This window comes from Cololabis saira, chromosome 3 (assembly GCF_033807715.1).
Source record: "Cololabis saira isolate AMF1-May2022 chromosome 3, fColSai1.1, whole genome shotgun sequence".
Lineage (NCBI taxonomy): Eukaryota > Metazoa > Chordata > Actinopteri > Beloniformes > Belonidae > Cololabis > Cololabis saira.
This window is the reverse complement of record NC_084589.1, coordinates 34,429,627-34,441,770: the sequence shown is the minus strand read 5'-3', so window position 1 is coordinate 34,441,770 and position 12,144 is coordinate 34,429,627. Positions and strand designations below refer to the sequence as shown.

Below are 12,144 nucleotides of genomic sequence, written 5' to 3'. Positions count from 1 at the left end.
ACTATGTGCAACTTTTGTATGTTTATATTCTTTCTACTCAAATAAAAGCTGCTTGTTCCAACAATGAAAATCTGTCTGATCAGTTCATTGTATCTAATTCTAACAGAGTATTCATTATTACTATGATTTCTTATAACCTTTAGTTTTTGTTGTTTTGTGACTGTCCACTGTGGGGCCAAACGTTGGAGTCAGTACTTAGTAAGGCTCAGAATATCTGTCTATGTGTAAGAGGATTTATGGTCTCAATTCTTGTTCATGAAAAGACACATAACGCAATTTTTTTACTGTGTAATCTGCCGATTTTTTTTGCTAACTTTAGGCTTTTTTTCTTGGAACTCAGATTTTTTTCTTTGAATGCTCAGTATACCTTCACAGATGAGTTTCCCACCACAACTCCTAAGGTATATTTTAGGTTGCAGTCAGATCCAAAAGAATTCTATGACAGATTTCACTATAAATGTCCATTCTCTGAGGCCTTTGTGACAGCAGGTGAAGTATAGCACCACGCTCATGAATGTAAGACACTTTAATGAACAAAAGCATCACAAACACAAGAAATAAATATATACAGTATGTATACCGTATATAGTAAACGTAAACTTGACATAGAAACATATCCAACTGACATATCTGAACATCAAAGAATGTACCAGATGTGCCCAGAAAAACATGCAATTAGCACTAATCCAGGTCTAAAATAAGAGACAAAAACAAATCCTCAGGTCACAAGATATCTTGGATAAAAAAAAGAATGCAATGTAAGATTAAGATATATTCTAAAGGAAAATAAACCTTTTTATAAATGTATCAATTCATTTTATATAAAAGTTACTGAGAACTACTTACTTATAAAAGAAACATCCACAACATGTTTTGGTCAAAATGCCATGAAACTATGGCATCGCAGCACCTTTTTCATTATTATTAGATGGTAAGGAGGGTAAACTTTCTGAATGGACCAAAACACTGAATCATCGTGATTGTATGATGATGGTGCTTTCTACATCCTACATCATATGCAGTGAAATCACGCGAGATTGAGTACATTGTGTTTAATAAGTCAAGAAATCTATCTACACACGTGTGGCAGGTTGCTCTTCTCGACTGTCCATCGGAGAGAAACCAAATTCTGGTTTGAAAGTGTAACTTCAGTCCATATAAGTCAAAGTCAGGTCAAATCAAAATGCTTAAAGTTATGGTCACGGTGATTTTTGTGGAGGAAGAGGCATCAGTTAGTTACAGTTTGTAGTTTGAACCATGAGATGTCTGTAAAACCCACCCAGTGAATCTTTAAAACCATTTTTTAAGTATTTAACTCAAGGTTTTCTGTGTTCTCATGCCAGGCAGGATACACAAAATAAAATGCTCTGAGAATCATCTGTTTAGTAGTTGTAATAGCTCACAAAATTCAGAGTTTATGAAATCATGGTACAATCCCTTAAAACATACAAGGACCTGCACACACGTGTCCCTGGTGTGGCGGCTCATACATGGAAGTATTTGTACTGTACATCTGGATTGAACAGTTAGACAAAAAAGGCAGATCTTTGTCTCTGTCTCTCTGTGTGTTTTCTCATTCATGGTTGGTGGCATATTATTTGCTGTTAGAGGGGGGATTGTTATGAGCGGGCTCCTCGGAAGGAAAGATGACATCTCGCACGACCACCCGTGGCATCCAAAGGCTCAGGGATCCCAATCTCATCCAGACATCACGTAAGCCAGCAGCCACACACGCCCTTTCACCACACACAACAAAGAATGTTGTGTTGGACTCAGAGACGGATGCTGCCTCTTACTCTTGAAACAAAGAATCAATTTGAAATAATTCAGAAATAAATGGAACAATGAGTTTGTTACACGGGGCCAATGGCTGCTGTTTCTCTCTATCTCATAATCTTACAGGTCTGCATGCAGCATCAACACTCTTTACTCCACTGTGGATCTGCCTAATAGTCTACATATCCAAAGCATGCTGCACAATAATAAAATATAAAAAAAGTAAAAGTGTTCCAGTGATAGCCAGTTAAAGAGGACTTCTAAATCATGCTCTCGCGATAAATAATCAGGTTTATATGGTTTGTACGTGCAAAAAATTTGTTTAAGAGATGGATTCTGTTGAAATTTAGACATTGTCAGAAAGTATGTTACTTTATTTTTTTTATTGCTGCAGAGAGAAAAGGAAAGGCTGGAATACTACAACATAATGAGTGTTGTACATGCAACCAAACGTTCAAATCCATAAGACTGACTTAGACACCAGTGAAGACTCCCACAGCTCTGAGGAGTACGCTCAGGTCCAAGTCTGAGTTAAGATGTGCAAGTCCTCCTTGAATTACTGAAATATCCACACGATTCATTATTGTGTTTAGTGCAACAAAGACCCGTATTGGTGTTCTGATGTTTTTCATCCCACTCATAATGTTATGCCATCTGATTTAAAACATATAGGGAAACAGTATTCTGAGCTCAAATAAATGTGTTTAATATTTAAGAAACATTTTCTTCCCCTTTTCAAACTCTGACAACACCTTCATTTAGTCATGATGAAATGTCTGTGACATGCTTTGGTCTAAAAACCAAAAAGATACAGTAGGACAGCTCCCTATTTTACAGCTCTGATCAGAGCAGCACATTTTAGGTCAAGGTCAAATTTATTTTATAAAGCACATTTACAGACAACAAATATGAAGTATTTAACAATCAAGGAAATATCATAATTACACATTGTATAAAACATAAAAGCGTAAAAAATACTAAACAGCATTAATCAACAAATGAAGAGAACAGTAACATTTTATGGGGTGGAGTCAGCCACTCAGCTGGACTCCACCCATTTTCTCAGTGAAGCTGCATCTCTTGAAATCAGCATTGTGTTACCCACTTCAGAGGAACAGCAAATGTTATAAGATGTAGATTTGGTTGGAGAAAAATGTGGTGAATGCTATAATCCACTCAAAGATGGACCTGTGATGTCACAGTACCCCGAAAGCCTGAACAGCTCACTGAAAGACACATGTTCAGAGTCAAGCAAACCAAAATCAGATGACTGGGTTATGGTATTCTTGAGTTTTTAATCTGACACTCACCTCGGACACCAAAATATATGTGTTTCAGCTCATAAAAAAGAAAAAAAAAAAATTATATATATATATATATATATATATATATATATGTCACCTTTAATTAGACATTAAGACTTTAACCTAATTCCTAAAACCTAAAACCTAAGAACCTAACTGCTTTTAAAGTTTTAAAAGTTAAACTTCCTCTTCTTTTCTATGTAAATGAAAGTGGTGTATTATACATGTTAAAAGAAAGTATTGGCATGTATAAATTAAAGAAAAACATTGGTAAAGATATTGATTTTTTTTCTTTTTATCAAATATTATTTTCTTTCTTTGACTCAGAATTTTTTTTTAATGAGGACAGTGACAAATGTTAGTATGAAAGTATTAACATTACAAACACAATAGTACGTATCTATAGTGACTGACACAGTTTAAATGAAAGGTTTTTATCATTATTGGGAGGTTAAAGTTTCAAATGCTAAGAGCTGGACTGGAGGCCAGACATGTGCTCCTTTAGAGCAACATGCAGATTTAACCTCTACTGGTGCCTTCAAGATGTTTTAGCGATCACAACTACAGTACCAGGACCACGGCCTGGTTGGGCACGTGCACACAGCTCAACACTGAAGTGAGGCTCAAGTCCACAATCCAGCATGTCTGCTATAAATGAACTTAATTTAAGCAATAACCTTACTGACCTCACTGACCTGTCCGTTAAGTCCATCAACCTCTTTCCCTTGACCATTATGAGGGTCTGCAAGTTTTACCTCCTCCTTTGCATCTCCGCCGTTACTTTCTGTGCTGTGCATCCAGATCTCAGCGTACTCAGTGGTCTTTGAGGGCGGCCCTCCGGTCTTGGTCTCTCTGAGCTCATCCTTTGATTCGGTTTGGAGTTTAGTATAGTCCACATCGGCGTAGGTGAGAGGATCTCCCTTTCTTCCGTCCTCGTCCTTCACAGCAGCTTTATGTACATCCACCAGCAAAGAGCTATTCTATAAAGACACCACAGCAATCTGCTTGAGTAACGGAGGAAAAAAGGACATTTAATTTACATTTATTTAAGGTAGACCTTTCAAAGGCGAAGTACATAGCCGTATCACAGAGTTGGCTGACACTGACATTGACAGAAGGTGCTTTCTTTATGTTTGCTGTTAAAGGTATTGTGACATCATTTTTAACATGCTTTTAACACTATTAAAAGTCTTGGCCAACATCCCTCAAATGTGTCTAAAAGAGTGTAACAAGAAAAACTTCACTCTAGTACTCCATTCCTGGCTTTTTATGACAGTGTTTTTTTGCGCCGTGAAAAACGCTTCCTTTCCCCCCTTTCCTGTCAATCATTGCCCCGCTCCTCCTCCAAACCTCCTCCAACGCTCACAGCGGCGTCGGAGAGTTAAGCCAGGAGCGACAGGCGAAGCATGCACGGAAAAGCAGCACGGCGAAGTAGTCCACCGCAAACAATCATAAAAATAAAGGCATGCAAGCAGCAGTGTCCCCTTATGTTAAGTCCAGTCAGTGGCCGCGGGTCTTTTTAGCAGTTTTCCTCCGGTGATGAGAACAAAAGAGGCTCTAAACAGCTCCGTGTTAAGCCTGATTTATGGTTCCGCGTTAAATTGACGCAGAGCCTACGCCGTAGGGTTCAGCGTACGGTGCGCGTCGCCGAGTAACCCTACGCCGTAGGCTCTGCGTCGGTGTAACGCGGAACCATAAATCAGCCTTTATGGTGCGCTGGAGAGGAGAGGAGGCAGGGAGCTGGGTGGAGGGGGCGGTGATTTAGCGGGTCGTTACGTAACGATCCGCCACCAAACCAGATGAGCCGTTTTTGCATAGTTATGCGGAAAATCCCAGAAAGCACACAATACACTGAATGTTAAAAGTTTGTTGTTTTTTGGGTGTAATTGATGTCAAGACACCAAACAAAACACAAAAAATCAAGAAAAATGTGTTTTTCATGTCACAATACCTTTAATACTTTATGTTTGCTGCTTTTAATGTCGATGTAAAGCACCTTGAATCACCTTGTGTTGAATTGTGCTATATAAATACACTTGCCTTGCCTTTACAATCGGCTGCACAATTATGAACAGGATATGTGTGAAAAAACCTAAACTCACCTGATAAGTGGCTAAACAGTCGGATGTCTCCACCACCTCCTTGTCAAAGGAAAGGCTCCCTTTTCTTTTCCTAAAACCAACACAAACATTCTTGGTTACATGCATGGCATGGAAGTGCAAACCCCCTATACTGGAGTTACCGTTTCATATCGTAACTATGCTAAATCAAGATAAAATCTTCGTGAGCACACTTCAAGGTGTCAGCTTATTCCACGGCTGGAGCACCTTGGTTCTGCCCTGCAATGTGGAAATGTTCATCATTTCATTGCACCTCTGTTCCAGCTCTGGTTTGTCTGGGTGACGGAGGCATAACAGGAGCTAAATTAGTGCTGTGTTGAACTGACATTCACGTATAGCTAGATAAAAGTACAGCAAAAAAAAAAAAAAAAAAAAATCTGGTTTTCAACTACAGTGCTGAAAGAGGCAGCAACCAGCTGGAAGGAGAGTACAGCATGTGGGCAGCTACAGTCGCCATCTTGGCAAAATCAGCTCTTTGGTCACAAATGCCTGAGTCAAACCTCTAAATGTGTCGCTGATCAACCATTTCTAATATTTCTATCATCAATTCTGTCTTTTACTGTGTTACTGTGTTGCTCACCTGCAAAAGAAGATCAGCAGTGGGATGCACACCAGCATCATCAACAGTGCTCCTGCTGCAGAACCAATCAGCAGAGACAACCCATGGAGCCCTGAAAAGACCCCAAAACCCCCCCGAGTGATTGCCAGGGACAGAGATGCAGCATAAAGGTCTCACATGAACGCAGCGGAGTGTCCTACCCATCTGAGTTTCACTGGAGGACACGTTGAACACCAGACTATCAGAGCCCAGGGAGTTGCTGCTCAAGCACACTACAGAAGGCAGGATTTCATCCAGACTGTACAGGGTGATCACACTCCTGACGGCCCCACCTGCCAGGTTCATCTGCCGGATCGGGTTGTTAGCCGAGTGGTTGACAGGCTCCCCAGCCACTTCCCAAACCAATGAGGGTAACGGGTTCCCCAGGCTGTCGCAATAACACCGGACCTGGGATAATATTTTGATGCAGCGGGAGGACGGCAGGACCTCTGCAGCAACTGAGACACAGAAGATCACCGGCTAATTGGACACACTTAGTCACACAATGTTGGAGAAAATAAGAGTTTAGGATTACCGTACAAAATAGTGCAAAACCAGGTCTTACATATGACATCAAAAGCGGTCAGTTGTGAGTGTTCAGCTCCGTGAACATTCAGGGCTTCACAGTAATATTGATCTTCAGAGAGTTTGGTCACATTGAAGCTTAAATCCTGCTCAGAGCCAAGCACCTCCTTTTCATTCCCATCCGTTCGGAACCAGGTGAAGTTCACCGCTGGTGGATTAGCGATGGTTGTGCAGGTCAGAGTCACAGAGCTTCCATCCAGAACCGAACCAGAGGGCTCAGCGGACATTGAAGTGTTCTTAGGGGGAACTGAAAGAAACCAGTTGTGCTTGAATTACTGCAGGCAAGAAAATATTGCAAACGGTGTGTGAGGCCCTTGGAGGGAAAATAAACACAGGGCAGGGTGGGAGATACAAATCAAATGTGCTGTTATCTGGATGGAAGAGACACCAGACCCATCAATGCGCTGCTTCGTCATACATGCTCACATTTAGGATGAGCTAAAACAGTTTGAAACATGGCTGCATCATTCATGGCAGCGCCTCTTCAAAGTCTGCATGCTTTAAAAAATCTAAAGTACTTTCTTGTTGCTAAAATCAGATGTAAATTGTAATTTGATTTTATGTCTGAGTGCAGGCAGTTTCTCACAGATTGTCGACTTTTTATTGTGAGAATGAAAGTCATTACAAGTCATGGCAACATTCGCTTTTTTCACTACATAATTAATAATTTTTTTAAAAGAAGGAGTTTTGGGATGTTTCAAGCTGATAGATAAGCATATCTTACATGTTTTTCCAACATTACACTCATTACAAAGCACTCTAAAAATTAATTCACTAGTATCTTTTGGTCCTTTTAAATCCCTGATCTTAAATCTTTTAAGCACTGTTTGTATCTGTTTTAATTGATTTGATTGTTACATTATTTAATAATTGTAACTTCATATTTGTTTAATCGACTGCTCTTTTGTTGTTCTGTTTTTGTCTTTGTTTTTTTGTTTTTACTTTTGTATTGCTTGACGTCATTGTAAATGAGGGCTCGCCCTCAATGATTTTCGAGTTTAAATAAAGATATATATATTCGCATTACTGAACTAGACTACAAACAAATCCCACACTCACATTACAGCTTAGGCACAAAAGTCATATTTGTCATGGTTTTTTTTTTTTGTCACAGTTTTGGTATTTACTTCCTGTTTTATTTTGAAACCTGTGTCTTTGTGTTTCAGTTACGTCTTGACTTCCCTTGTTCCCATCCGCCCTGATTGTCCGCACCTGTGTATCGTCAAGCCTTCTGTGGATATCTTTTCTTCTCTTCCCGTTGCTGGTCCGTACTGTTTCTACCCTCCATGTTCCAGGTGAGGTTTTTTAAGATTTTTGCCACGTATACACTCTTGTGTTTTTGTAATTCTTGCTCATACATTTAAGTTAATAAATCATATTTTCTGGAACTCCTGCCTCCTCGTCTTGCCTCCTGCATCTGGGTCCTACTCAGCTGCGCACCGTGACAATATTTTGAAACGCCCATAAAACTCCACTGTGTTTACATGAAGTTGAATTATGTGACGAAGCCACGTTTTATCCTCCTCCAATAACCCCTTCCAAGACTAATGGCAAGATATGTCCAGAAGCTCAGTCGTTTTGGCAGGTTAATTTCTATATCTCCAATAATCTGGCAGTTATCATTTCAGCTTGCATTGAAATGTTGAAAGTTGAGCTCCTCGTAAGCTATGTGGAGTCCTGCCAGGGATCTCAGGGAGGTCACTTTTGCCAGTTTCGTGGTGGAGGAGCAGCAGGTTGAACACTCTTGTGCCTGCTACCTCACGTTCAAGTGCTACACAGAAATGCGGGTGTAGCTGCTTTGAAAACGTTGTGTCCACTGTAGTTTTATGTAGAAAAATTTAATAAATAAAGCAACTCACATGAGGACGGAAGCTTTTTTGCTGTGATATGTAGGAGTTTTAGTGAACTCTGTGCTAATCATATTTTGTACTCACCATTCCAATTTGTACAATTTCAAAGAAATGAAAATGCAGCTTTAGATAAAACATTCATGCCTCAAACCTAAAGCTCTTTTCGATTCATGCAGGTCCCTGCCGGGAATCTAACCCGGAACTTGCTGACTGTTAGGCGACCAAATCACTGCCCAAAAAACCTGAAACTTAGAATAAATAAATGGAGAAATTGAACATTTATGACATCTCAATATGATGATGGATAATCTGTGAATAGCACATAATGATAAATAAATGATTAACTTTGCAATAACATCAATAGGCTACATGTCATCGTTCAGTGTTTTAATTTTCCTTTGGTCTGTTATTAAAGGGGCTCTGAAGACGTCTGAGCAGGAAACGGATAAAAGACTTTAAAACATCTAACAATGAACTGTAATGTCCGAGTTCAGCGAGAACCGGTTTATTTTCTGTTGTCATAATTAAACTCACCAAGTCACGGACCAAACAAAACATGCACACATAAGTGACAACACAGGCACACACATCATGACCGAGCACAGCCGGCAGGGCTCAGTCATGATGGACCACCAGCACAGCGAGGATTTTAACGTCCACACGCATCTTTACAATGTGTTACTGTCCACGCTCCACACACCAGTGTTGTCCTGCGAACAGACCTTGGCTCCAGATCCTGTCTGGGTTCACACAGCTGGGTTTACAGTGGAGACATATTCAGCACAACATGACGCTGTGCTGTGTGTCCTCAGTGTAAATCTGAACTCACACTGGACATCCAGCTGAAAGGCCGCTGAGGTTTCTTCTCCCAGGTCGTTTTTTGCCGCGCAGCGGTAGTCGCCGCTGTGACTGGTATCGACGATTTCCATAGTTAAGGCTGCGGACGACTCCTGGTCCTCCTCCTCCTCTCTGTACCAGGTGTAATTGGTCACCGGTGGGTTGGATCGGCTCCTACAGAGCAGAGAAACAGAGCTGCCCTCCAGGATCGGGCCAGCAGGGTCCACAATTACTGTCGTTTCCTTTGGAGAAACTGGAAATACAAACAATCATGGGTTCAGACTATGTTGGAAGCATGAAGATACCATTGTTTTACGTTTCACTCGCACTTACACTGTACGTCTATCTGAGCGACGGAGGAGTTCTGGGTTCCGTATTTGTTATCGGCTTTGCAGTAAAACTGGCTGTCCACTTCAGTGACTGTGGTTGAAAGCGGGTTCTTAGATCCCACGGCGATCACTTCTTCTCCATTCACTTTGAACCAGGTGTAGCTGTCCACTGCTGGATTGGCATCGCTGTAGCAGGTCAGAGTTATCGAGGCGCCCTCTTGTACAGGGTCAGAGTAAGTGAGCGATGTGTTAGTTGGAGGATCTGGAGGAGAAAACGTAAAATTTATCAACTTCATATTTATTACATTTGGAGGACAAGGTACTGGATGCTCGAGAGGCCAAATTCTACGGAGACATCAGCAAGGATTGCATCTCTCTGCATCCCTGCTGGCCTTCACAGTACCACTAGATTAATCCTTTGGTGGTGGATTGTGTTCACTGCTAGAGCCTGTTAAAGTGGGGATAAAATTCTTTGCCTGGCAAGGTTTACAGAAGCTCACCAAGCAGGTTCCTAGTCCCTGTTCTCTGAACTTTACTGAGGTTTCTGTGGGTAGGATCACTCTTCCGAGTCCACTACTTAGCCATTATTAGCTTCAGGAGTGCTACAGTCAGATTAAATCAGCATGTCAGAAGATGAAATGTCAAAAACGTACTTACAAAGAACCTGTAGAGTCAAACTTTTTTGATACACAAGCTCGTTGGTCCCAGTTTGTCGGGTGTAGATGGTCGTGCAGGAGAACTTCTGTCCGTTGTGGAGATAAGAAGCGGTGAAGTTCATGACAGAGGTCGCAAGTTTTGCTTCCATGTTCTCCTCAACTTCACCTATAGTGGGCGTCCACGTCAAAATTGGAGGGGCAACGGGACAGGGAGCAACAGCTGAGCAGCTTAAGCTCACAGGAGTGCCCTCCTCCACCTCCAACCCGGATGGAGTTAAAGTTGGTCCCGATAGTGAATCTGATGAGAAACATAATTAAGGCTTCATTATGATTATTTAAAAAAAGAGAAAACATCAAAAGATGCAAGTTTGCTTGATTAGGAGTAACAGACGAGACCCTGGGTGGTGATCCGGACACTTGTCACGAAGTTGAACTTGAGCGAGTTGTCACACTGCAGTCTCAAGTAATAGCTGTCGTAATGGTTGGCCGGCAGGTTGTGGAGGACAGTGGTGCAGTCTCGGTCCGTCAGGGTCCCGGTCAGGTTTCCCTGCAGGATATTTGAGCTGGCAGCCGCTCCAGTGAGGCTGGAGTCGAACACCTGAACTCGGCTCCAGCTGCCTCTCTTCCAGATGGCTTTGCAGGAATCGTCCAGGTATTGATCCCATTCTGACGGCAAGCTGAAAGAGCAGGGGATCGCCACGCAGGAGCCACTCAGCGCCTCCACCGCCTGGGGCATGACCAATCCCCATTGTTGGCATGAGATACCTGAGTGGGAATCGTGACAGCAACAGAAGATTCCAACAACTATCAACACCCAAAATGGTGCTAAAATACAACAACAAATTACCCTTAAAAGCACACATTTAGATTTAGATTTCATGAACCATGTGAGTAAACGGAAATGTTTAATCAAAAACTAATTTGAATGTGAACCAACTGACCTTGAAGTAAACAGCATGTGAAGAAAACCTTTAGAGCAGCTGTCATGCTTTTCTTTCACGTTATTGGTCCTAGAAAAAGATCATCCACACGTGGAAAATGTCAATTAATTCACAAGAATATGCATACTCGTGCACCCAGTTCAACTGTTTACAACCAACAGAAAAATCAACCAAAAGCACAAGATATTCGGATGTTGTCAGTGGGGATGAAGCGAAGTATAGTCAAGCATAAGCTTTAAGAAAAAAAACCAAGAAAAACACACAATTCTGCTGAAAGATGCTGCCTTAACCGTAATTTTTCCCATATCTCTCTCATGAAAAACAACGCAAGAGTAATTCTTCATGCTGCATATCCTAAAATCTCAGAGCAAAAGTGTTTTTGAAAAGTGAGAAGCTACTGCAACAGTCAGAGCAACGAGGAAGGAAAATAAAGATGCACAACATTAATGGGAGATAAGATTGAATATACTTTCTTTTTAAAGTATTTCAAAATATTTTCACACAGCACTTGGGCATGAAGCATAAAATATGAGCTGCTGGCTCTGCATCAGGTTATTTATGTACTTTTACTTGGATATACTTGCTCGTCTTACCTTAAAGCCAACGGTGATGATCAGCATGAAAGGTCTTCTTTTCGAGCAAAAATATGAAGAGAATAAAAAGAAAACACAAAAAAAGGAAGATATTTGTGGTTTCAAGAGACAAGTTTTGACTTTAAGTCCCGGGGAAAAATCTAAAATTAAAGTTAATTGATTGAAATTAAAATAGGGACAAGTAAGAGTTTTACCAGCAGTGTCAGTGGTTTTAATCCTTGGAGTGAGTGTGTCTGGATGTCTCACACACATACACACACACACACACTTGTTTTACTGTGAGATGTGTTTGTGGGGAGTGGCGTGCAGCAAAACAACAGGCTGTTCATGGTTGGTGTTCCAGTTTTCAGGGTTAATGAAACCACATATTACCCAAAGTAGAATTTTAAAAAGTAATTTTTAAAAAGTAGTTCATTTTATGGGGAATGTATTTTGCAAAGGCACATTATGTGTAAAAAGGAACAATCACACACTTGTAATAGGTATAAAATAGGTATAAAATTTCAGCAGCAAAATAAAACATAATTTTAAATGTGCTTTATTTACTGGCAGAGC

At 40.9% G+C, this 12,144-nt stretch overlaps 1 protein-coding gene across 3 annotated transcripts; it reads right to left on the bottom strand.

Annotated features, from left to right (window-relative positions):
- Window positions 1-545: 545 nt before the first annotated feature.
- Window positions 546-11,817, bottom strand: LOC133437818 (myelin-associated glycoprotein-like). Of its 3 annotated transcripts, none has more exons than XM_061717333.1 (11): window positions 11,590-11,817; window positions 10,997-11,065; window positions 10,452-10,820; window positions 10,057-10,353; window positions 9,404-9,661; window positions 9,063-9,323; window positions 6,364-6,630; window positions 5,960-6,256; window positions 5,781-5,871; window positions 5,183-5,252; window positions 546-4,060 (listed from the first exon to the last, which is right to left on the bottom strand). In XM_061717333.1, exons 2-11 carry the CDS (start codon window positions 11,040-11,042, stop codon window positions 3,746-3,748), a joined length of 2,271 nt encoding a protein of 756 aa, XP_061573317.1. In that variant the 5' UTR covers window positions 11,043-11,065; window positions 11,590-11,817; the 3' UTR covers window positions 546-3,745. The 3 variants fall into 3 exon arrangements, with proteins under 3 accessions (XP_061573317.1, XP_061573318.1, XP_061573319.1); XM_061717334.1 differs by having other exon boundaries at window positions 3,919-4,084; XM_061717335.1 differs by having other exon boundaries at window positions 3,919-4,081.
- Between the last annotated feature and the right edge of the window lie 327 nt (window positions 11,818-12,144).

What these genes read in the sequence shown, in the direction of transcription:
- LOC133437818 (XM_061717333.1), bottom strand. Translation starts at nt 11,042, where the DNA reads ATGACAGCTGCTCTAAAGGTTTTCTTCACATGCTGTTTACTTCAAG. An exon ending in TGTCCGGATCACCACCCAGG is followed by an intron (nt 10,354 to 10,451) that starts GTCTCGTCTGTT and finishes GTTTCTCATCAG; the next exon opens with ATTCACTATCGGGACCAACT. An exon ending in CTGCTGATCTTCTTTTGCAG is followed by an intron (nt 5,253 to 5,780) that starts GTGAGCAACACA and finishes TGTTGGTTTTAG; the next exon opens with GAAAAGAAAAGGGAGCCTTT.